This window comes from Petaurus breviceps, unplaced genomic scaffold, assembly GCF_028583685.1.
Source record: "Petaurus breviceps papuanus isolate PSGF00001 unplaced genomic scaffold, PetGlider_PUasm1.0 86408, whole genome shotgun sequence".
In the NCBI taxonomy this organism is placed as follows: Eukaryota; Metazoa; Chordata; class Mammalia; order Diprotodontia; family Petauridae; genus Petaurus; species Petaurus breviceps.
Window position 1 is genome coordinate 1 of NW_027186762.1, and position 24,577 is coordinate 24,577.

The window sequence follows — 24,577 nt, forward strand, 5'->3', positions numbered from 1 at the left end:
TTACAGGAGTCATCATAAAAGCCATCATAAATGGGATGGCAGAGGCTGCAGGCTATGAACTGTTCAAAGTGGATGTCTGTGCTTGGAAAAGTTTGGGGACAACCTCGGACACTGCCCAGGTGGGATCTCTCTGACTTTCCCAATTGTGCCTTTTCTTTCTGAAAAAGGAAACCTCCCACCTATTTATGCCTAAGCCTTGCTTTCAGCATCTGGTGACTACCTGAATGACTAGTGGAGATGACTCATGCCTGGAATCAAACAAGGCTAAGGAAGTTTTCCTTCTGGCAAGGTTTATAACTTTGTCCCTTTCTTATTCTATAGCAAATTCACTGAGAAGTAATATTCAGGGCCAAATAAATGAATAAATATAGAGATAACATCCCTCAAAGAAGCAGATGATTAGTAATAAGGCAAAAAGTAATGAAATAGATGCCTGATTGACCAGGATAGTGAAGTTTGAGGAGAGCAACAGGATCAGGCCAGATGAAAACTAGGATTAAATACAGATGCATAAAATTGGTTTTAAAAATGGATTTTAACACAAGGATTGTATAAGATAGTAGTAAGGGTGAAGCTAATGTTAATTTGTTAATGCATCTGTCTGATAATTTTACAAAGGACAGATGAAATCAATTTTTAAAAAGGTTTTTTGTATTTTACAGGACTCCTATACCAGGTACAGGATTGAGGAAAGGTAGAAATAGCAAAGAATAAAAAAATTGAAAATTCTCTGTAGTTTCAAACTATGGCACTAATCTTAAGTCATTGTACTAATTTATATTAAGTCAAAATTATCTGGTCATCTCTAGATCTGAACTGGAGAAGCAAAACTTTTTAGATTCTGTAACTACATGAGGCATCTGGGATTTAAAAGTGTTGCTTAAATGAAATAGGACACTGGGATACAAGGAATTGTATGTTCATTATGATTCTTGTATAGTTTGTATGTAAGTTTTCTTGGTTATCTTGGTGACATGTACCTGACTTAATGTAATTATGTCATTTTGTAAAGTTGTGAGAAAAACCTCATCGTATTAACTGAGCCTAGCCATGTGTGGCTAAGAAAACGGAACTATTTGTTTGAACCTAGTCTTGCATGGCTAAAAACTGGACCTTTATATGTAAAGTCATGTTTCTGGGAGCTCTTGTATTGTACATTTGAACTCTAGTCATATAAGGATCATCCCCTGAGCCTTGGAATCTGAAAAAGACGACATCACATGCAGACAGCTTTCCCAAGAATCTGGACCTGACCTCTATTGGGACAGCTTCTTTCCTGGAGAAATTCAACTAGAGGACCAATGGAAAAATGTGGTCTCCTCCCCTTCCTTGAGACTATGGCCTTGATTATAGGAAGTCCCTATTAACTGTTAAATTGCTAATTGTCAGGGACCCCTGCTACCATCCTTTAGGAATGGTATTGGATATCCTAGATGATGTGGTCCCAGTCATGTAAAAGTTTTGACATACCTACAAAAAAAGAGTAGGGAATGGAGAGTACAACCCCACCTTCCCTTCCCTTAATTGATGTGTAAGCAACATCTCCACCTTCCCTTCCCTTCCATTGATCTGTAAGCAGGAATTTTAGCATAACTTTTACTCCTCCCTTCTGTAATAGAAATGGAATTTAAAAATCCCTCTGTATTGGCTTGGTTTTTGGTGTTAAAACCTAGAGGTTGTTAATACCATTTGTGGGATGGATTTGTTGATGTGAAAAGAGAGGGCTGGACTGGGAGGAGCTGGTGATGTAAATTTGGAGAGACACAAGAGAGAGGCAGAAGAATTTTTTGGAAGCAGCATTGTGGAGGCAGAGAGAGACTGAGAGGATTGCTGAGGGCCACTTTGAATTGCCCAGGACTTTGAGAGCTGCCACCCAGAGCTGCCAAGGACTGAGGAGACATGGCTGTTATGGTGGTACTTTGTCTGTCTGTTTTGATGTTGTTTTGCCAGATCTGTCCACTGGTGAAGGACAGTCCTGTTGTTGCAGAAGTTTGGGAACCTTGCTGTTGGTTCAGAGCTACTGAGACTGTTCTGCAGACAGAGAGTGAATACTGTCCACTGGCGACGGATGGTGCTGTTGTTGCAGAAGCGTTGGAACCCCTTGCTGTTGGTTCAGAAGCCCTGAAGAAGGATTCTCTTGTTGTATGTTTACAGAAATCCTGGAAGAGGGTTTTGCTAATGTTTTCAGGGGTCCTAGGACTGTTCTGCAGACAGAGAATGAATTAATGAAGAGACTGGCAATGTATCTTGTGGCCTTGCTAAGCTTTGTCTCCCCAGGAACAAAGATTGCTAAGAACTTGCCTCATGTCAAGATGAAGAAAAGACCTCCATTTGGGTATTAAGTGATGTGCTTAAACTTGTTGTAACTCTGGGGTAGATTCAATTGTGATCCAGGGGTGGGGACCTTTTGACCTTTTTGTGCTCTGTGATTGAACAAATGAATGTACTTTACTTACAATTGGAAACTAATCTCCATTTGAGAAGAGGGGCTTTGTGATGGACTAAATGAAGGTACAGCCTAGGGGTGGAGTAGTATTTAAAAGAGGGACTTTGTAATTGATTAAATGAATGTAATGTCCAGTGGTGGGGTAGTACTTGATTAAATCAGATAGTACTTGGAGATTATTGAATCACACTTAGTAAATGCTGTATTTTGAATGATGTCATATTTTGATTCCCTCTGTTCTTAATTTTTCACTCAATAAAATGGAGAGCACCTATGCTGGTATTTTGAACCTTGGGAAGTTGCCTTTGCTTGGCATTACATTACACCTTCCCTTCCATTGATCTGTAAGCAGGCATTTGAGCATAACTTTTACTCTTCCCTCTCCTAATTGATCTGGGTGGGGGTTTCAGACTAGGATAAAATCCCTGCTCCATTCTTCCCTGCCCCCCAACCCCACCCCATCTCCCCCCATTCTGGATTCCCTCTACCTCAGCCTAGGAAAAGCTCTGGAAAATTCAAATATACACTGACCAATCACCGATTGTAGTTTCAGCTTATGTAACCTGACTAGTGTAATCTCTTTAAAAACCGGCATATTGTTCATGCCGATTTACTGTCTGATTTGGGTATGTGACCCTGGCAGTCCCTCGAAAATCCACTTCCAATTTTAATCTTGGGGATCTTCTGTCTGGCTCCTTTTATGCCCAACAATACAAACACAAGAGTCAAGAGAAACCTTTTCAGGCAAATTTTTTAAAAAATGAAAAATTCAATGATTTAAACATGTTGCTTCAAGGCAAAATTTCAACATATTTATGGTAAAAGATAAAATTAAAAGTTTTACTGAAAAAGTTAGCATATGGAAGAATAGAATGTAAAATGGTCCTTTAGCAATATTTACAGCTACAAATGATTTTATAATTGAAAATAACCTTCCTAAAGATTTAATTTTAAGAGTTATATGAAGTACCTGATGATACAGTTTCACAAATACTTCTCTTCAAATTTTGATTCAAAAAATGAAGTTGGGTTCATAAACCATACTCAATTGAAGTAAGAAAAACATGTGACCTGCCATTAAAAGTTCAAGAAGAATGCTGAGTTTTGGTGACACAGGTTTAAAACTTGAATTTCCTAAAAAATTGTTAAATGAATTTTGGCTTGGGATTTGGACCGAATTTCCAAAAATTTCTGAAATTGCCCTAAACATACTTCTGACATTTTGTACTACATATTTTATGCAAAGCATTGTCCTCAGCACTGACAGCAATAAAATCAAAATATCAACTTTGAGAAACATTAAAGATGCTCTATATCCTGCAGTATCAAATATTCCATCAAGATTTAATTCTTAATGTAAAAATAAAGGAGCATATCCATCTCAGCCCGCAAATTTGCTTTTGTCTTTAATAAGTGGCAAAATGATACATATACCAAAAATTGTTTTAAAATAATTTTCTTTATGATTTATTGTCAGTAAAGGTTTGATTTTTATATATCTTTATATGTTTTATATACCTTCATACCCGGGGTTACATAAAAATTTCTTGGGCAAAAAATGATCTTGAGTGGAAAAAGTTGAAGAAGCCCTGTTCTAGAGGTACCTGAAGGGTTAGGGTCTTTCCTTTAATGCTGTGTTTGACCCTGATTAGTTATGTTCCTCTCTTTGCCGCTCCTTAGGTTCCAGTAACTAACCTCCAGTTCCATTTAGCCACTTCAATTAGCTTTTATAAAGGGATATTTACTTCATATGTGTGTAACATATATATTTATACTTACATGCATACACACATATACATGTTTATATGAAAAATGGAAACAATTCTCTCTAAAACTTCAGGGGAATAGTCTCTCCTAACTCACACAGAGAGTTCAGATTTATCACAGTTTTTACATTGCATTGGCTTCAAAAAGTTTATATCTAGGGGGCATTTAGGTGGTGCAGTGAATACAGCAACAGCCCTAGAGTCAGGAGGACCTGAGTTCAAATCTGGCCTCAGACACTTAACACTTACTAGCTGTGTGACCTTGGGCAAGTCACTTAACCCCAATTGCCTTTCCCCCTCCAAAAATAGAAATAAATAAAATTTAATTTAAAAAAAGTTTATATCTGCATCATCTTCAGTATCTCTTTGAGATGAATCTTTGTCTCAGGTACAGCTAGGCTAAAGTTCTGAAAGTTACTATTTACTTCCTGGAGCATCATTTCTGCAAAATTATACATGAACACCAGCTCTTGGGCCCCTGTACTCTTGGAAGCTGGGCAACTGGGACACCAAAATAGAACTCCTAGAGGTTTGTTCCTGACTTTTTGGAACTTTTTTGGAACTCACATAGTCAGAACCTCCAAATTAACCTCCTTTGCCTAAATAAAAAAAAAAAGCAAACTGTGAGGCAAAGAGGACCAAGGCCTATTTCACAGCATCACAAATTAATCCCCAAGATCTCTCCCCCAACCATATTTTTTCCACATGGTATGATGGAAAGAACATAGAGAAGGCTTCCTGGAACAGGTGGGAGTTGGGTTTTACTTATTGTATCAGAGGGTAACAGTCAATGAAGGAATGGATTGCAGGTTCTGAACAACCTCAGAATGGAGAGGAGAAAGAAAAGATATGCCTGACTGATTCCAAGGAATAGAATAAATTGGCTGCAGGCACATAGGTCTTGTAGGAGGAAGTGTGTATGGATTGGAAAATTGCTTAATGCCATCTTGTGGAGAAGTTTAATCGCTGGGTCTTGCCTTTACTCAGAAGGAAATCGGGGGCCACTGAGGGCTTCTGAGTGAGGAGTTGGCTTTCCAGATAAGAAAGGTTATTTTCTCATGAAAGACTCATGGGAAAGAGGAGAAATCAAAAGCAGTGATATCTTTAGGGGGATTATTGCATTTCTGCAGGGATGTAGCAGAGGGGTGTTTGTGCTAGCCAGTGAGAATAGAGGAGAGAAGAAGCTTGAGATACTATAGAGAGGGAATCAACAGCACTTACTAACTAATGAGAAGTAAAGGGTGAGGGGGAGAGAAGTCAGCAGTAACCCCCAATACTATAAACGTAAGGGACTGGATGAATCATGGGACTTTAGACATTTAAGTCAGAAGAAAGAATGAGCATTTTAAGACATTTTAAGATATTTTTTTTTATTGATTCCTTGTTTTTAAATTATTCTTTTCCATATATGCACCTTTCCCTCTCCTGTCCTGAAAGTCATCTGTTGAAAAAATGAAAAAAGAAGGGGGAAAAGCAGGGGTGGCCAGGTGGCTCAGTGAGTAAGAGCACCGGCCCCAGTGTCGGGATGACCTGGGGATCGAATCCGGCCTCAGATACTTAGCACCACACCCAGAAATAACTGGCCCTGTAACCTTGAGCAAGTTACTTAACCCCACTTGCTAAAAAAAACAAAAAGAAGTTGTCCAAGGGTGGAAATTTATTAGTTGGGGATAAAAGAAAGTCATGTAATAAAGGGATATTATGGGAATGGTGAGTGAAACAAGAAAGTGGCAAACCACTAAGACAGACCTTGGTGTGGAAGCAGATGAAACCTAGAAGGGATGGATTAGGAGGTCAGGGATAGGTCAAAGAGTAGATTTGATGTGAGAGAAAAGAGGGGAGAATAGCAATATCTGGGGGAGTGACATTTCACAGGTTTGCACCTTAAGAGATGATTGAGATTGAAAGCTGGTAAAGTCTAGGATGTGGCAGTGTGAGTGTGTGGCCAGACTAGTGTGGAAAAGGAAATACTCAGAGTTGAGGACGCTAAAGAATTGTATGATAAAATTATTGAAGGGGCTATCACATAAGTATTTAAGCCCCCAATGAGGATAAAATGGGGATAATGTTGACGACAGGAAGAACTTGAACCAAATGGTAGAGTAACAAAATAAGTTTAATTTCCTGGCAGTTGATAATGGAAATAAGGATAGAGAGGATTATATAGGCTTGGAAAAAAGGAAAGGGAATTGAGGGATAGTGGGAGAGTAATGGACTGAAAGTGGAAAGGTTTCACATGTCCATATTCAGGTCCCTCTTTTCCCTATCTTTTGTCCATTTCCTTGTTCTCAGTCATCACATCAGCCCAGAAAAGAGAATACTTGATTAGGATAGTTATTCCTTCTTGATATCTTTATAAGGGACTCTTAATGGCAGAAAAGCCTTCAAGATGGCACAGAATATGTTAACGATCATGGAATCTGCAATACCAAATTAGTCAATGAGGAATAGGGGAGAATGTTTAGGAAGATTAGCCCGCCACCTAACATATCACAAGGATTCAGAATGAGATCTAGCAAATGAATCATTTATGAATTGGTTAGATTTTGTTGTTGTGAGCTTAGACAAAGCACTTCTGCTGCTTTGAGGCTCAGTTTCCCCCTCTGCAAAAAGGGAAGAACATTATGTTTGTTCTTTCCTCATAGAGTTGTGTGAAATTTTATATGTGTGTCATATTGTAATTTCTAATATTAGTCAATATGAGCAATGAATATTAAACTTAGTCTCAGTTTTTCTTAAATTCTCCCTATCAGTTTTAAGATAAAAAATATTTGAAAATAAATTGGGATTTTAGTTGAAAATTGGCTCCAGGTTTGTCTTGATTGTTGATCAAATAGTGTTTATAACACATGATGTATTGATGTTAGTAATAATTTTTGAAACACTATGCAAGATGTTTGTCCTTAATCAATACTTGTTGACTTTTCTAGAAAGAGGATGCTTCTATTTGACACAGAAACTGCTGAAAGAAACAAGTCTAGGTAGAGTGTTTATTTTTTGAAAATTACCTTAAAAACCCATGTTTACAGAGATGCAGACTTACAAAACCTAGAGAAAAAGCAAGTCTTTAAAGAAAAAATGTACCGTCCATTTACTATCATTGCACTCACATTTTAATAATATAATATACAAGGCATTTTTATATAAAGTATAAATGTACAACATCATACTACAGGTACGGTATACATTTTGTCAGACACATAAAATTGAAATAGATTGGGTTCCATTTGCACCTACCTATCCACTTCTACTTCAGTACTTTGTAAAATATTTTTACTGTCACATTTTACATGCCCTAACACATATTATCTGCTATAGGCTCCCTATGAATGACCAACTTGTGGTAAAACACAAATAAAAACTGATAGTTTTAGTGGGACAACATCGTTAGTGTTCATTTAAAGAAGGGTAGGACCTAGAGAGCTTACCTGAAATACATGACATGAGTACATAAGACAAAGAGTTGTCTTTCTATTGCCAAGTCCAAAACAGTCATATCTTTCCATCAAAGCCCAAGAGAAAGCTAAGCCAGGGGCTCTTTCCAGCGCCATGCTAAAGTCAATCCCTAGGCTTTCAAAGGACAGAAATCTACCTAGTAAACAAACTTTTTTCTTCTACCTCCAAAGTGTAAGGAGTTGAGAGCCTCAGAAAAGACCATGTGCCCAATTTTATAATTCCAAGCTGCTATGTAAGCCCAAATCTCTTCATTCATCACTGTGGAAGACTTCACCACCACCACCACCACCACCACTTCAAAAAAAAATTTTTTTTAAAAATAGCTCACATTTCAAGTTTGCAAAGCCGTCTCTGCATTTAGCCAATGAGTACAAGATGAAACAAGAAGTTGTTGTTTACTTATTTCTTATTTTTATTCTTATGTTTACTTTTTAAAAAATGTTTATTCTTATGTTTACTTATTACTTATACTCTTAAACTTGAACATACATGTTCAAAAATGCCTGGAAAATTCCCAGAAAATCAGCAATATCAACCTTGTAGATGGGAGACTCAACATGGTTCTTTGGAATATAAGGGTTTCTAAATTCCTTTCTCTAAGTCCACAGACTTAAGCATTCACGTTAGTCAATAAGCAGTGGGATTCATTAAATTCAGTCATTGACCCTGTTTTATCTGAGAACATCAGCCTCCCAGCAAATATGCATCCACCACATTTATTTCTACTTTAACCACATGGTGGTTAGCTCTTTATCTGCAAAGAATGATTGGCACTGTCTGTATTTTTTCATTATATTTATTTTCATTATCCCCTTACCTCCTGTTGTGATCTTTGAATGAGATGGGCAGAGGGTTTTGAAAACTTGAAATAGGAACGATTTTTTTTGGTAGTGGTGGTGGTGATGGTCAAAGGGGAAAGGGTCTTTTCTGAGACTCATAACTCCTTAATACTTGGCAGTTGGAAGCATATAAATATTTCAAAGATAAAGAAGAAGATAAGGATTTCAAAGTTATCAAGAAAGGGTTCTTGTGCCAAAAAAAAAAAGATAAATAAATACCTTCCCCAACCAATTTTGATGGAAGAAATGGGCACATAGAAAGAGCAAGGATTTCCTTTTGACTGTCTCATATTTAAGAGGATGAACCGCAAGGAGGGGACTTCCAAAGCACCAGTAGGGTCACAACAGAGTTCAGCAGGAACTGAACCTTTGGCAAAAATGACAGATATTTGAAAAACTACTATGATACAAAGGGCAACAAGAATGCTGTCTACAGTGTGAGAAAGGATCTGGTACTTTGAAATACTAATTTCCTACAACACCAAAATGAAAAAAAAATTCTTAAAATAATTTTTTCTTTTTCTTTACTTTAAAATAATTTAAAGTGCCCAGTGGACTCCAATTCTGGATAAATCTGTATACAGTAAGATATATTTTACTATTAAAAATTAAAACCAATTTTTAAAAAGACCTAAAATTGACAGTGACATTTCCTGCTAGTTGTTTATTTTAATGACCAAACAGCTCATATCCAATCCATATGTTGATTTTTGAGCTGATATTCATTTGTAAGAGTGAGATTAACAGAATGTGTAATTTTAACAGCTGTGCTGGGAAATACCATTTTTTCAGAAAGGACTGTCATTTCACTGACCTCAGCCCTCCAGGGAGGACACGTATGTTAACATAACACTGGCTCATTGAGCAACTTCCTCTTTTTTTTTTTTTTCAGTTTTAGACAATTCCTGAGGTCAACTACATGGTTAGGTCACCATTTTTAAACTTTTTCTTGAGGTAATATTTACAAATATGGCAGCTTTCCATGTTCCCAAAGCATCCTGCTAACTTATCCACAAAATGATACACTGTTGTGCTTTTCATTTTAACTCTAAAGATGTGTTTAAGTTCCTTCTTTTGCTCTGTCAGAATTGGAGACTAGTGTATTCTATTCAAGGTGACAGAAAATTACTAAATGATAATGGACACAGTCTAAAATCTTGTCAGTACAGGCAACAAGTTTTGCTATCCCTAAACCGGAAAACTCTGTTTCCAGTCCAAGGACAACAACACAACTGAAAATGATTATTCTCAGCCAAGAATGCTTCATGTGATAGGGTACCAACGTTCAATTTCATTGCCTCTCAATATCCCAGAGTGTTAGGGTTTTATATCCTTGCAAATTGTAACAAGGTCCTACAGCACTCTTCTCAATGGACCATCTATGCAAGCTTTGCTGGTTCACGGCAATGTGACTTTTGGCTGCTTAAAGATTCCACTCTATGGTCACAAGTCACTTTAATGCAAAATGAAGGAGAAAGGGGAATTGGAGAGAATCCTTTGTGGCTAATGCAACAAGCCACCGTGTGCTTTATACTGCTGTTCTGTGCTTCCTAATAATTATATATATATATATATATATATAAATAGAATAGAATAAATATAATATAAATATAAATTATATATATATATATATATATATATATAATAACTGGACAGGCCCCTCTGGGCCAGACTTAATAATGTTCCAGGCGTTATAATGCATAAGCCCTGACTGTCAGTGATTTTCCAGTAATGGCAAGAATTTCATCTCCAGCTTCAATTGTCCCGGCTTGTTCTGCAGCACCACCTGTGAGTAGGAACAAACAGTGAGTGCAGAGTAAGGAGACTGAAGAATTAGAAAGCAGATGTCCCTCAGTGACTTTGGAAGCTGTGTAGCTAGCCCTGGGAGATATATTTCTGCCTTATTCCTGAGTGCCCCAATATCAAATTTATGAACTTGAGTACAAATGAAAATGAGTTCAGACTTAACCTGAATAAGAGAAAATCTGGTTTTACTCAGTGTTCATTAAGAAACCAAAACAAGCAAAAAGACCAGAAAATGCCCTTTCTTAAAGCAGTTAACTGCCACAAAGTACAAAGAAATACATTCTGGATGTACAAGCCCTATTCATAGGAAAATGAGGCCTGACAGGAGTAGGAAATCTCAGAGGTTTATAGGTTTTCTCCAGAAACCACAATGGTCAATAGAAAATAATTTGAAGAATTGCATACTAAATTTCTGAAATGTGACCGTAAACTGGAATTGTAACTGACGTTTGAGCATCAAAAAATATAGGTGAGATGATAAGAAATATATCCTGATCTGAAGGAGAAAAAATATTCAGAGTCAACTTATAAGACTGAAAATCTCTGTGATAGAAGTAGAACTTTTAATAAAAAAATCCTAAGGGCATTTCATTGATGTTAAGGGCAGGGATTTAATTCTTGAGGCCAAAAATTGTTTTCTCAAACACAGAAAACTAAAAAGTATATGAAGTCTAAGGGAGCTACTTTATGTGATCAGTTGAATTCATATTTCATGGGGGAAGACTATGTACCAGTCCACTGACTGAACTCTATTGATGTCCTTCTAAGGAAGGCAGATCCAAAGACCCAAGCCAGCCTACTTGTAGCTAAAAGATCCAAGAGGCACCTAAGTGACATAGTGGTTAGAACACTGGACCTGGAGTCAGGAAGGCCTGAGTTCAAATCCAATCTCAGACTCTAATAAGTTGTGTGAATTGTTGCAAGGCTCAAAAGTGATATTCATCATGTGCTTTGCAAATCTTAAAACACTACATAAATGCTTGCTATTATTAGTGAATTTTATTTAGTACTAAGCATGGTACTTTCATTCAAAACTAAGTAATCTAATTTTCAGGAGGCACAGTAGAAACTTTTGGATTATTTCCCTCCCTTCTCTATGAATAGAGATGGGGATCAATGGGTATGGAATATTGCACATATCATCACACTTGGCCAAAGTGTCAAGTGGTTTTATTGGACTGCTATTTCTTTCACTTTTTCTTTTTAATCGTTCTTATAAGGGATGGCTCACTGAGGTAGGGGAGATAAAGTTGATAGAATATATCAATAATTTTTTAAAGAATGGTATGTTTTTTTAAAAATAAATTTTAAACAGATTTCAATTTATTTTTATAAATTTTGTATTATGCAGAACATATTACATACAATAATTGTTTATGATCATTATATTTCATCCTAAAATAAATTTCATTTATTTAAATAAATTTTGTTTAAATTTGAAATAAACTTTATTGATGTTTTGTTTTTATATTGCCTAAATTTCCCTCCTCTATTCTTCTCCTACCCACTCCCAGAGAGTTTTGTCTTTTATCAAATAATTTTCAAAATAATAAAAAAAGGAAAAAGAAAAGATCAGGAAAATTGATCAATAAACTGAGAAGAAATCTAACAATATATGTACTGTTTTATTCCTTGGGAATGCCCATCTCAGTATAGGAGTAAGGGTAGATATTGTCTCTGGAACTAACCTTTTTTTTTATAGTTTTGTAACATTATTTGGTGATTCTTTTTTTTTATATTGTTGTAGTCATTATGTATTCTGTTTTCCTGGTCCTGCTTACTTCACATTGCATCAATTCATACTTGTCTTTCCATGCTTCTTTGTATTCAATATGTTCATCATTTCTTACAACACAGTAATAATTACATTTTATCTTTAATACCACATTTTGTTTAGCTGTTCCTCAGTCAATGGGTTTCTACTTTGTTTCCAGTTTTCTGCTACCAGAAAAAGTGCTATGGTGTGTGTTTGTGCATGTGTGTGTGTCTGTGAATTTATATAAATAATGTATATTCAAGAAACACTTGAACAAGGAGTTAGAAAATCTGTAGTTTGGTCTTAGATCTTGGGCTAGCTGTGTCACTGCTTTGCACCTCAGTTTTTCCATCTGCTAAAAGGCAATAACAATATTTGTCCTTGTGTGTGATTATATGTTGTGTGTGATTATATGTCTAAAAGCACTTTGTAAATAACATGAAACTAATATTAGGGGGTCATTGACTGAAAGAACTGAGAAGAATAAGTTTTGGGGCCTGTGATTAGGTGGTAATTTAAAAGAGGAGTTAGTGGAAGTTCATATATACTTCAAGGTTTGCAGAACATTGTATGTAAATCCTCATCACAACCATGATAGTTTTTTTTTTTTTTAAAGCAATCGGGGTTAAGTAACTTGCTCAAGGTTACATGGCCAGTTATTTCTGGGTGTGGTGCTAAGTGTCAGAGCCCGGATTTGATCCCAGATTTGATTCCCAGGTCATTCCGACACTGGGGCCAGTGCCCTTACTCACTGAGCCACCTGGCCGCCCCTACAACCATGATAGTTAATTGCTCCAGATATCACTATAATAATTTTACAGGGGAGAAACCTGAAGTTCATTGACATTAAGAGATATGGACATGTTCACAGATGTGCTAAATGTTGGGGACAGGATTGGAAAATTCACATCTGGTGAATTAGTTATTTCTTCAGTTACTAGAGTTAGCATAATTCTCATAGGGACCCCAATTTCCAGTTGGTTTATGATCTTGTAATATTAATGTAATAATACTAATAACTAGCGTTTGGTTTTCAAATATTTAAGGTTTTTATCCCCCAGTGACTGTGGGAAGTTGATGCTATTATTTTGATGGATGAGGAAGCTAAGGCATAGGATAAGTGACTTCTTTAGCTTCACCCAACTAGTATGACTAAGTTTGGATTTGAACTGAGACCTTCCTGAATGGTTTTTGCACTCTATGGCATCTGGATATAAAAGGCTCCTTCAGGAAGCTAATATGAAACTTTGCCAATATCCAGCAGTGCTCTTCGAGAGTACCATAGACATTTTGTACATTCTAAGGCTAGAACTGAAAGTTAGGCTCCTTTAAAAAGCACCTTCCCTTTTCTCAGTCTAGCATTTCTAACTTGAGTTGAAATAAAGCTAAGGAACATTCAGTATCCACTTAGAATTCAACTTCAGGGACTCCTAAAGAACATAGTATTTTTCACAGTGATGAGTCTTGTGATTAAGATATTTTACGTGCAGCAGAAAATGCCAGAGTTCTTCCCAGTTGATGTGGAAATTTTTAGAGCTTTCCATGAAGAAACCAAATTGCACATCAAGAAAATTTGATGGGTTTCCCAGGTAAAGTACCTTTAAAGATTCTTTTGAATAACAAGGGTCGATCTCCAGCCACAGAAGCTTTTCCTCCATCAAGACTGAAGCCTAATGCAGCAGAGGTCTTCAGTAATTCAACAGACATTACATCATTGAGATCTGTAGGTCTGTCTGCTGCAGGAAAAGCCAGAAATATGATATTAGAGTGCCGTGCACGGTCATTCTTCTCATAGCCATGCCGAGATGCCAGAAACAAGAACTATCCTATACAGTTAAGTATTCCTATTAATCTCTGGGGTCCCTAGCATTACCTCTGACCAGAAAAGATAGCACCTCACTATTGTCTGGTAGTTTCTAAGAGTATTTTTAGAGAGAAGGAACAGTAGGATTTGGTAATCTCCACACAAAGCTATCTGGGAATGAATGCTACTATGATGCCACACTTCTTAGGCAAATTTCCCAAGAGCAGCAGGAGCAAAGCGGGGGTGAATAGAATGCTGGAGTTGTAGTCAAGAAGGTCTAGGTTTCAATCCTCTCTTAGACACTTGCTAGCTCGTTGTGACTCTGGAGAAGTCCCTACCCCTCTCAGAACCCCAGTTTCCTCATCTGTAAAACATGTCATAATAGCATAATAGCACCCATCTCCCTGGGTTGTTGTGAAGATCAAATGAGATAAAAGCACTTTGCATATAAATGATTTTAGTAGTAGTAGTAGCAGTAGTAGTAGTAATATTTATGATTATTGGCTAACAGTAGTCATAACCATTGATACTTGATCAGTGCCCTAAAGTCTGTAAAAAACACTTTACACACCCTATCTCAGTTAAGCCTGCAGGTCATACGATTATAGACAGAGATCCAGTATTATTCCCATGGAGACATCGAGGTCTAGTGACTAGAGAGCTGGGCTCACAGTCAGGGAGACTCTGACACCTGTTTGTTATGTGACTCTGGGCACATTATTTAATTCCTCAGAGCTCTAGGCAATTCTCTAAGCCTCTTTGTTGCAGAGCAGATACAGATTTTTATAGGTAAGGAGGTAGGATTCCTCTGGGGTTCCAGATGCCATTAAAAACAACAGTTCCTTTCCTTGTCCCTATTATCATACCCATTTTATGGATGAAAAAAACATGAGTTCCAGGGAGGTGAGAGGAGAGGTCAGAATAGAATTTCAGAATGGTCCCTGAGTGGGATCACAAGGGAACATACGCCTGTCTAAATAAAAAGTGTTGCAAGGAAAGTCTAGGAAGGTATAGGTTGGGAATCTGACCTGTTTCTCTAGATCTGTTGAATTTGTTCATTTCAAAACAGGTAGGTAAAGGCATGACAAGAGAACCCATGGCAGCTTAAATGTCCTTTCTCATGTCTTCAAGAGGCTAAGACCATCATTTCCCAAACCCCAAGGCCAAATTTAAGATGTGCAGAGTGAAGAAGTTAGCAGTTTTCTTAATCCTGTGGAGTCTTGCCTGTATACTTTTTGCCCTCAATACTAAGCCCTTTTATAGAACTCTTAAGGTGAGAATCTTAAAGACCTTATTTGAGTTACAAACTGGAAAATCTGGCAGTTGAAGGTGTGCACTGCATTAAAAAAAGATGAGCGAATTTGTCATCACATTGGTGGCATTCAGGCTGAGGTCAAAAGGTTTTAGGATCTTAGATTTATAGTTAGGAGAGAGCATACAGAAAAAGTAACAGGCTCCCAAAAGGAAAATGATTTGTCCAGGGTCACAAAGGCAGTAAGTTGCAGAGAAGGTATTCCAACCGGGGACCTATGACTCCAAAATCACTTTTTCTTTTCCTGCATTAACAACTCTCCATTTGGATGCTTTTGAACTAAAATGTTTCCCCCCCCCATTCTGCTCCCTTCTCTTTTGTTTTCTGAAATAGCAGTGGACAGAAAGGAGAAAATCAAAACATAACATTTCCTCTAAGCCTCCAAGAACCAGAATTCCTCCTTTGTTTCCCCAAAGGTTTCCTGAGTCTCTTCCTGGGTTTACATAAGATCCTTAGTGATTCTGGTGCAGGGGACAAGTACCATAAAGGGAGTGGGGCTCAAGCTGCAGGATAGGCACCTTCAAATCAGCTTCTTAAGTTGAATTCGGTGAATGGCAGTGTACTAAGTAACTTTAAGAAGAATAACTCTTTAAGATTTTATACAAACATAAGTTATGGAGAAGGTAAAGACATGCATTGTTGGGAGCTTCCTTGCCTGGGAGTTCCTTATATCAATATCACACGTCCAGTTATATCCCTATCCCTGTCATTTGATTGAGGGAGATGTGATATCTTGAGGTATAGACACCTGAGGATAGACAGAGACCTCCACTGGATGGGGACCTGAGGGTATTTGTTTCTGGGGATGCCACCGATAAGAAGAAAAAGGATAGGGGGAGGTAAGGAGGAGCTCACCTAGTGTGCGGCTTGAGGCTTATGATGGTGGGAAGAATGCATTTTCTTAGATTCCTATTTTAACTAATTGCTCAGACTAACTAGCTCAGGAGTCAGGGAACCTGCCACAGGTTACCACCTCTGACCTACTTAGTCTAAGGTTTCCCACAGGTTTCTCACTCCTTAACTTGGTGCTAAATTCAGTTATTCTATCTGTTGAAGGAATAAAAGTGATGTAAGGGTCCTTTACATTTCAGCATCCTGAATCAAATTTGTCACTGTGCTGTAGTTAGGATTTTGGAAAGATATGAAAAATAAAAGCACCTGTTTCTAAACAGATAAATAAGCTTAAAGAATCATTTTAATCTCTGGAGCATTGAAAATCATTTCTAGTTATAACATTGGTTTTCAAGGAACACACACACACACAAACCCAGAAAAAATCATCCCTTGGTCAAGTCTTCTGACCATGAAGCTTGTGCTTTAGCTTGTGGTTCCTGTGGCCCCCATTTCCCAGTTTCCCAAATCCCTCTGATTCTAAAGCCTGATATATCTCACCTGTTCCAAGCTCCAGGATGTCATCCTTTTTGGACATAGTCACCTTCCTACTTGCAGGAGTGGCTTCTTTTCTAGCACAGCCCCTCTTCTTGTCTTTTACTTTCTTGATGACAATAATGGTATTTTTGTGCATCTTTGCTTGGTGGAGGGCATTCAAAACATCTCCATGAATGGACCCAGCCAGTGAGGTGCCATTAATTGATAAAAGGAAATCTCCTTGGTGAATGCTCCCTTCCTGAGCAGCAACTCCCTGAGAAAATACTCTGTGAACCTGTATAAATGAAGGTAAAGGAAAGTGAAAGCAAACCAGTTTACATAGTTTTAAGATAGTCAATATAGTAACTTGACGTTAATTTTAAATAATCAAAGACTACATTTTCTGAATCATATACTTAGCAGGCTCATAAGAAATATATGTGCTTGGGGTATAGAAATCCATCTTGCCCTATCAGAAAGTTAGGTAGAAGATGGGGGAGGATAAAAGAGAGAACATATTGGGGGAAGGGTTCAGTAGGGGAAAGACAGGGAGAAAAATTTGTAACTCAAATTCTGGTAGAAATGAATGTCAAGGGGCAGCCAGGTAGCACAGTGAGTAAGAGCACCGGCCCCAGAGTCGGGATGACCTGGGATCGAATCCGGGTTCAGATACTTATCACCACACCCAGAAATAACTAGCCTTGTAACCTTGAGCAAGTTACTTAACCCCAATTGCTTAAAAAGAAAAGAAATGAATGTCAAAAACTGAAAATAAGTAAGTGGGGAAAGACCTTTGTTATGCTGCTAGTGCCTCACCCCCAAATATCTTGTTTTGACTTTGTTTATACTTATATAGGTACATATTGTTTCCACTGATAAAATGTAAGTAAGCTCCTTGAGGACAGAGACAATTTCATTTTTTACTTTATATCCCCAGTGCCCAGTTGAAGGCCTGGAACATAGTATTCATTTAGTAACTATGGCTCGATTATAGGGACAGAACTAATTAATCTTGATCACTATAACATATACACCACATTTCCCCCTAATGATCTCAAAGGCCTTCTAAATCATTCTTAAAAAGTCATTACTTTTTTTTGGCAAGAAGTTTGGGTTGCTTCACCAAAATAAAGTAAGCCAATAATTCTATTTAGAATGTACCTCATTATCCTACCCCAGAATCTACATGTCAGTAAAAAACCTGGGACCAAATTCACATTAATCTTTTGGCTGTTCTAAGTAGCTATGCCTTTGGTCAATTTTACTAATATGAATCAATAATAGTTCATAAGCAGCTAGGTAGATAGATCCCTGCCTCCAGATTTAGGAAGACTTGACCTTCAAATTAAGCCTCAGATACTGAACTACATGTAGGATCCTGGGCAAATCATTTAACCTCTGTTTTCCTCAGTTTCCTCATCTGCAAAATGGGGATAATAATAGCACCTACTTTCCAGGTTTGTTATGAGGTTGAAATGAGACAATCTAAATTTTTATATAAATGCTATTGTCATCATCATCATCATCATCATTATTATATAATTATATAATCATTATTTTTATATTATTGTATAAATTATTGTTTATATAATAATATAGTTATTATTATATAATTATATAATATCATTATTATATAATTATATAATCATCATCATCATCATCATCATTATTATATAATGCTTTTTAGTTTACAAAGGCCATTATATACATTATCTCGTCTGATCCTTATGACAAGCCTTCAGAGGAGGTACTTCAAGGATTATTATTCTTATTTTGCAGTCTAAAACTCAAGAGAGGTAAGGTGACTTGCTTATACTTTGAAACAGAATGATGAAGTGGCAACAGCAGGATTTGAATTCACACCTCCCATACTCTAAATCATAGGATCACAGATTTAAAGCCAGAAAGGACCTTGGAGCCAACTGAATCCAATTCCTTAATTTTATCCAGGAGGAACTGAGGCCTGAGAAGAGAAGTGACTTGCTCAAAGACATACAGATGGCAAGTCTTATAGCAGTGTTTTTTCATGCTACATTACAGAGCCCCAGAGAAAAGAAAAGTTAAGCTTTTTCTTCTCTTTCCATTCATGGTGTTTCTCTCCCACTTCTCTAAAAGCGAACAGATAGTCTAAAAAAAGATGAAGAAAGTTCCTTCAAGGCTTTTCTATGTAAACAAAAAAATGGTCTCAAAAGTGCAAAATGAAAACTCATTGACCCAGCAAGGGGAAGTGACAGCAATCATTAGATCCAGTTTCCAGGGCAGGGGGAACTGATGACTAAAGTATTATAAGGAGCTCTGCAAACAATATGGGCAACTCCATTGATACCTACTGAGACCAAGTATTAAGCTAATAATTAAATTTTCAATTAATTAAGAGTACATTAATATAAGTGTTTTCTTAAACTGTTATCCAAATGAGTTTCTTCTCCCCTTCTCTTCATCTCAAAATTTGACCAAGTTACTCTGCCTCCACTCTAACACACCCAGACACAGACACACAGACAGGCTCACAGACAGACACACAGACACACATATACAGGCCTCTTTCTTTCCTAATCCCATTCCCTCCTGTTTTCTCAAACACATTGCTTCTTCAATCATCTCCTGGCTCCTTCCTCAGTGCCTTCAAACAGTGCCAAGTCTCCCCCAACCTTAAAACAACCTTAAAACAGTAAAGAAACTCAATCCTTCACTAGACTCTATCATTCCCTTAAGTTATAGTCCTATATCTCTCCTCCCTTTCTCAGCCAAAGTCCTAGAAAAATCTCTCTATACTTGTTGTTTCCATTTTTCTCCTATCACTATCTCATCAACCCTTTGAAGTCTGGTTCTGGCTTCATCACATGACAGAATCATCTCTCTTCAAGCTGACCAATGGCCCCTTAATTGTCAAATCTAATGTTTTTAAAAAATGTTTCTAGTCTTCATCTTTCTTGACCTATCTGCTCCCTTCGTACTTTGGACCACCATCCCTTCTTCAATACTCTTTCCTCTTTGGGTTTTTTGTGACACTTCTCTTCAGGTTATCCTCTTGCCTCGCTGACCTCTCCTCAGTCTTCTTTGCTGGTTTATAATCCAGATCATGTCCCCCAATAGTTCATGTTCTTAGGGCTCTTTCTTAGGCCTCTTATTCTCTCTTTTCTCTCCTGACTCCGATCTTATCACTTGCCATGAGTTTACTTATCATCTTAATGTTGATGCTTCTCAGATCTACACACTCAGTTCTATTTTCTCCCCATACTTCAGTCTTTCATCAGTAATTGCCTATTGACTACCTCAAACTGGATGTCCCAGAGACATCTCAAATTCTCCTAAATTGCCCCTTTCCGTTGAAGGCCCCACTATTCTTCTAGGCTCAGAATCTTGATGTTATTCTCTTTTTGGTCCTCAGTCTATTCAGTCACATATCCAATCAGTTGCCAATTTCATTTTTTTTTCATTTCTAAAGCATCTCTTGTATTTAATTCCTTTTCTCTACTCCTAGCACACTCTAGTGCCTCTTTGTTCCTCTCATTCCATTTCCCATCTCTGTACATTTCCCTGGTGGTCCCCCTGAATACACTTTCTCCTCACTTCTACCTCCCAGAATCCCTTTCTTTCTTTAAGATGCAGCTTGGACATATCTTTTTGCATTAAGCTTTTCCTGATCCTTTCAAATACTAGTATCCTCCCTTACTCCCAAAACTACCTTGAATTTACCTTCTTGGAATTGATATTTGTGCTTGCTCTTTTCATATTTATCCTGCATATACTTGTAAGTGCCATTGTCTCACTAAGCCAGCATGCAAGCTCATTACAAGTACGGATTGTTTCATGATTTCTAGCGTTGGCTCCTTGCACAGTGTCTGCTACCTCTTAGGCCCTTAAAGTTTGTTCATCAATAAAAAGAGTATCACTTGTCTACTAAATAGTGCAGACTACAATTTCTCATTTTATAAGCTGCTGGCAAAAACCAGTATAGTTTTTAAAAACCATATTATTTAAAATTTTTTTTTGAGTTCCAAATTCTCTCCTTCTCTTCCCCACCAAGAAGGCAAACAATACGATATCAAGTAGCCATATCACCAAAAAAGGCAAGAAAAAAAAAGAAACTGAGAAAACTGTTTCAATTTGCACTGAAGAGTTCCATCAGTTTTCTCTCTGGAGGTGGACAGGTTTTCTCATCATGTGATCTTTGGAATTGTCTTAGATCATTGTCTTGATCAGAGTAACTAAGTCTTTCACAGTTGATCATCATTACATTATTGTGGTTATTGTATACAATGATCTCCTGTACTCACTTCACTTTGCATTGGTTCATGTAGGTCTTCACATGATTTTCTGAAACCATCACTCTTTTTGTTTTTAAAGCAATTGGGGTTAAGTAACTTGCTTAAGGTTAAATGGCCAGTTATTTCTGGGTTTGGTGCTAAGTATCTGAGCCCGGCTTCAATCCCAGGTCATCCTGACTCTGGGGCTGGTGCTCTTACTCAGTGTGCTACCTGGACGCCCCAACCATCGCTCTTTACCATGTCTTATAGCACAACTGTAATCCATCACAATCATATGCTACAACTTTTTCAGCCATTCCCTAATTAATGGGCATCCCCTCATTTCCAGTTCTTTGCCACTACAAAGACAACTGCTATAAATATTTTTGCTCATATGGATCCTTTACTTTTTTCTTTGATCTCTTTGGGAGACAGACCTAGTAGTGGTGTTGCTGGATCAAAGGGTTTGCACAGAAAAGCTGATAGCATTTAAAAATATGTCATGACTCTTTCAAGGGTGAAAGAGAGACACTGGCAGCTGAGAGCTAAGGCATGACCTTATAAGGTTAGGTTTGTGATAGGTGTGCCTGTAATGGGAATGTAAATTTTTAAGATCTTCGCTGCCCCTAGGCCAAAGTGCACCTGGAGCCTGGGGTAGGAGGCTTGTTTTTCAGTAGATACTTTTTGATTGGCCATGGGTCCAAAAGGTTGTTACATTCTCTGAGCCAGGAGAAGGCTATATAAGCCCTGATGTGTAGCTTTGTTTTGGGGCTCACTTTGAGAAGTGTTCTGTGATTTGATCAGATGAAACTCTGGGAAGCCATTGTTGAGAGCCCCCGACTTTGAAAAACCCAGATGTTGATTTGGTATGGATGTAATGGTTGGACAGTTTGGAAATCTGTCTACTTGATCTGTTTCTGTCTTGATAATTTTGTCTGTATACTCTGAAGTTCGGGGTGCTGACCTTTATCCCCTGAACGAGGTAAACGATACATGTTTGACTGATTAAAGTAAGCTTGTTAACCAATTTTGAGTTGCTTTCCTTTAACAAAGCAGATCTAAGAACCTGTGTTGGCAGCAAACCCTGGGGACGCTGGGTTGCTTGCTGCTACAGTGCCTTGTCTTAGAATAGCCCCAGGACCATTGACATGAAATGAGGCCTGAGAAGTGAGCAATTGATCCAAATTTTAGATGACTGGCAGGCAGTTTTCTTGGGGGAAATCTGGGGCCATTACTTACAGTAATTGATTTCTGCTCCAGATCTACTCCACCTGCCATGCTGAATCCCAGACCTGAGCCACTTCCTTTATTCAAGACCACAAAGAAAATATCTTCTTTATTCTAATGAAAGAGAAATAAACATTATGTTTTTTTACCCCTTATAACAAGACAAAATAAAATTAGGTCAATAAGTCATTCTGTGGGCTTTTCATGGGCTTCTCACACTCCCACTGACCCAGAATTTCAGAAAGAGCTCTTGGACTTGGAGTCAGAAGTCAACAACCTTCTTCTGCTATGAGTTTTATAATAGTTATATAGATCTCAGTTTGAGCATTGGCTGTGTAATTGGATACTACTTAATTTAGTGGTTTTGCAAGAGGTATGTGCATGTGTTTGTGTGTGTGTGTGTGTGTGTGTGTGTGTGTGTGTGTGTGTAAAGCACTTTGTAAACCTTAAAGCTTATATTTGTCTAGTTGTTGGCAGTTTAAAAGCACTTTCATATCCTATCTCAGTTGATCCTCTGAAGAAGATAGATATGTCATTAACATTGCCACTTTGCAGAAGGGAAAACTGAGGCCTGGAATTGTTTATTTGAGAATCTTCCTTTTAAGCCCCTAATTTTCTTCATGCCTTCCTTATTTATTCACTTTTAGAAAGGTGCCAAAATAGAGTTGGCTGATGAATTAGTTAATCATATTTTTTTTTAAAGGTTCCCATGCTCTGTTGATCTGGGGAAAAAGAGGCAGGGACAGATAAAATGAAATTCCGTGGAATCAATGGTTATATGGTATGTCATACTTTACCATACTGTTGGAACACATGTATCTTGAAAATTCCATGGGTACTAAGAACAAGCCGTGAACTACTGCTCAGAGCCTAGTGCCATTCAGGTTTAACACTCAAAACATGAGAATCTCACAGCAGTGGAAGGATGTTAACTAGACTTCCTGCTGGTCCTCAGAAGCCAAACAGCCATCTCCAATCATGCCGGTGGCTAACCTACAACCTAACATTGTGCCAGGAGCTGTCAAATCTAATATACCAAGACCATCTCATTAGAAATGAGGTTTCCACAGAGACTGTGGCTTAATCCACTTATCTTTCAATAACCTACAGTATTAGTTCTATCCTAGAGAAACAGAGGGTCTGTAAGCATGCAATTCTAATTCCAATACTTCCAAGGTAATAAAACTTAATAGGAGTCTTATTTTTCACTTATGTTCTTTTTGGGGAGAAAATATTACTGTCACAAATAACCTTTCTCTTACTACCCCAGCCTCTACCTTTGGCACGGCAGCAGAGATGGGCAAAAGGACTTCAAATATTTGGCTATTTCTGGAAAAAAATATACTTCTTTTTGCAGGGCTAGGGCTCTTCTGGGAGGCCAAAAACATGGTTCACAATCAGTGAATATGCTACAGAAATTTTGTCTATATCAGAGCTTGTCACTTTTACTCTCTTTCAACCCCCATCAAATGTATTATTTGGTCAGTATAATTACTAAGACTAAGAAAAGCTGAGACACTAACGTTACAGTTTCCAAAGCACTTTACAGAATTTCATCTGAACCTCATAATAACTCTGTAGGTAAAGTAACTGAGGCTCAAATGCCCAAGCCCTGACCTGTGCTACCAAGCTGGAAAGGGTCCAAGGATGGGCTGCAGGACACAGTATTTCTGTTGTCCCAGGACCAGCTCAGCTAATTTCTTTTTTCAAAATTAAATTTAACTTTCAATTCCAAATTCTCTCATCCTTTCTGCCTCTCCCCACACCCACAGAGATGCAAAACAAAATATCACAACAGCCACGTCCAAAAAAGAAAGAAAAGAAAATACATGTTGAGCTCTACTCTGAGTCCATCACTTCTCTCTCTGGAGATACCATGTTTCATCATGAGTCCTTTGGAACTGTGGTTAATCATTGTGTTGATCAGAGTTCCTAAATGTTTCAGAGTGGATTGAGTTTACAATATTGTTGTCATATAAATTGCTCTCCTAGTTTTGCTCACTTTATTTTGTATTAGTTCCTATAAGCATTCCCACGTTTTTTTGAAACCATGCCCTTCATGATTTCTATACCATAACTTGTTCAGTCATTTCACAAACGATGATTATCATCTCTGTTTCCAGTTTATTGCTACTACCAAAAAAAAACAACACCCTGCTCTAAATATTTTTCAACATATGGGTTGTTCTCTTCTTTGTTCAATCACTTTGAAGTATAGACCCAGTAGAAGTATCCAGGGGTAGTTAAGCTTAATAGCTTTTTGGTCATAGTTCTAAATTGCTTTCCAGAATAGTTGGACCAGGCCACAACTTCATCAACAGTGTGTTAAATTACCTATTTTCCCACAACCCCTCCAGAAATTTTTTTCCATTTGTTGTCAACTTAGCCATTCTGATGGATATATGGTGTAATGTCAGGTTTGTTTTAATTTGCTTTTCTCCAATTACTGATTTAGAGAATTTTTTCATATGGCTATTGATAGCTTGTATATCTTGCTCTGAAAATTGTCTGTTCATATGCTTTGACCATTTATCAAACGAGGAATGA

The 24,577-nt window shown here is 37.6% G+C and overlaps 1 protein-coding gene across 1 annotated transcript; it reads right to left on the reverse strand.

Moving 5' to 3' along the window:
* Positions 1-7,145: 7,145 nt before the first annotated feature.
* LOC138176331 (pro-interleukin-16-like) lies at positions 7,146-16,680 on the reverse strand. Its single transcript, XM_069107145.1, has 3 exons — positions 16,578-16,680; positions 13,668-13,805; positions 7,146-10,293 (listed from the first exon to the last, which is right to left on the reverse strand). Exons 1-3 carry the CDS (start codon positions 16,612-16,614, stop codon positions 10,199-10,201), a joined length of 270 nt encoding a protein of 89 aa, XP_068963246.1. The 5' UTR covers positions 16,615-16,680; the 3' UTR covers positions 7,146-10,198.
* Positions 16,681-24,577: the final 7,897 nt, after the last annotated feature.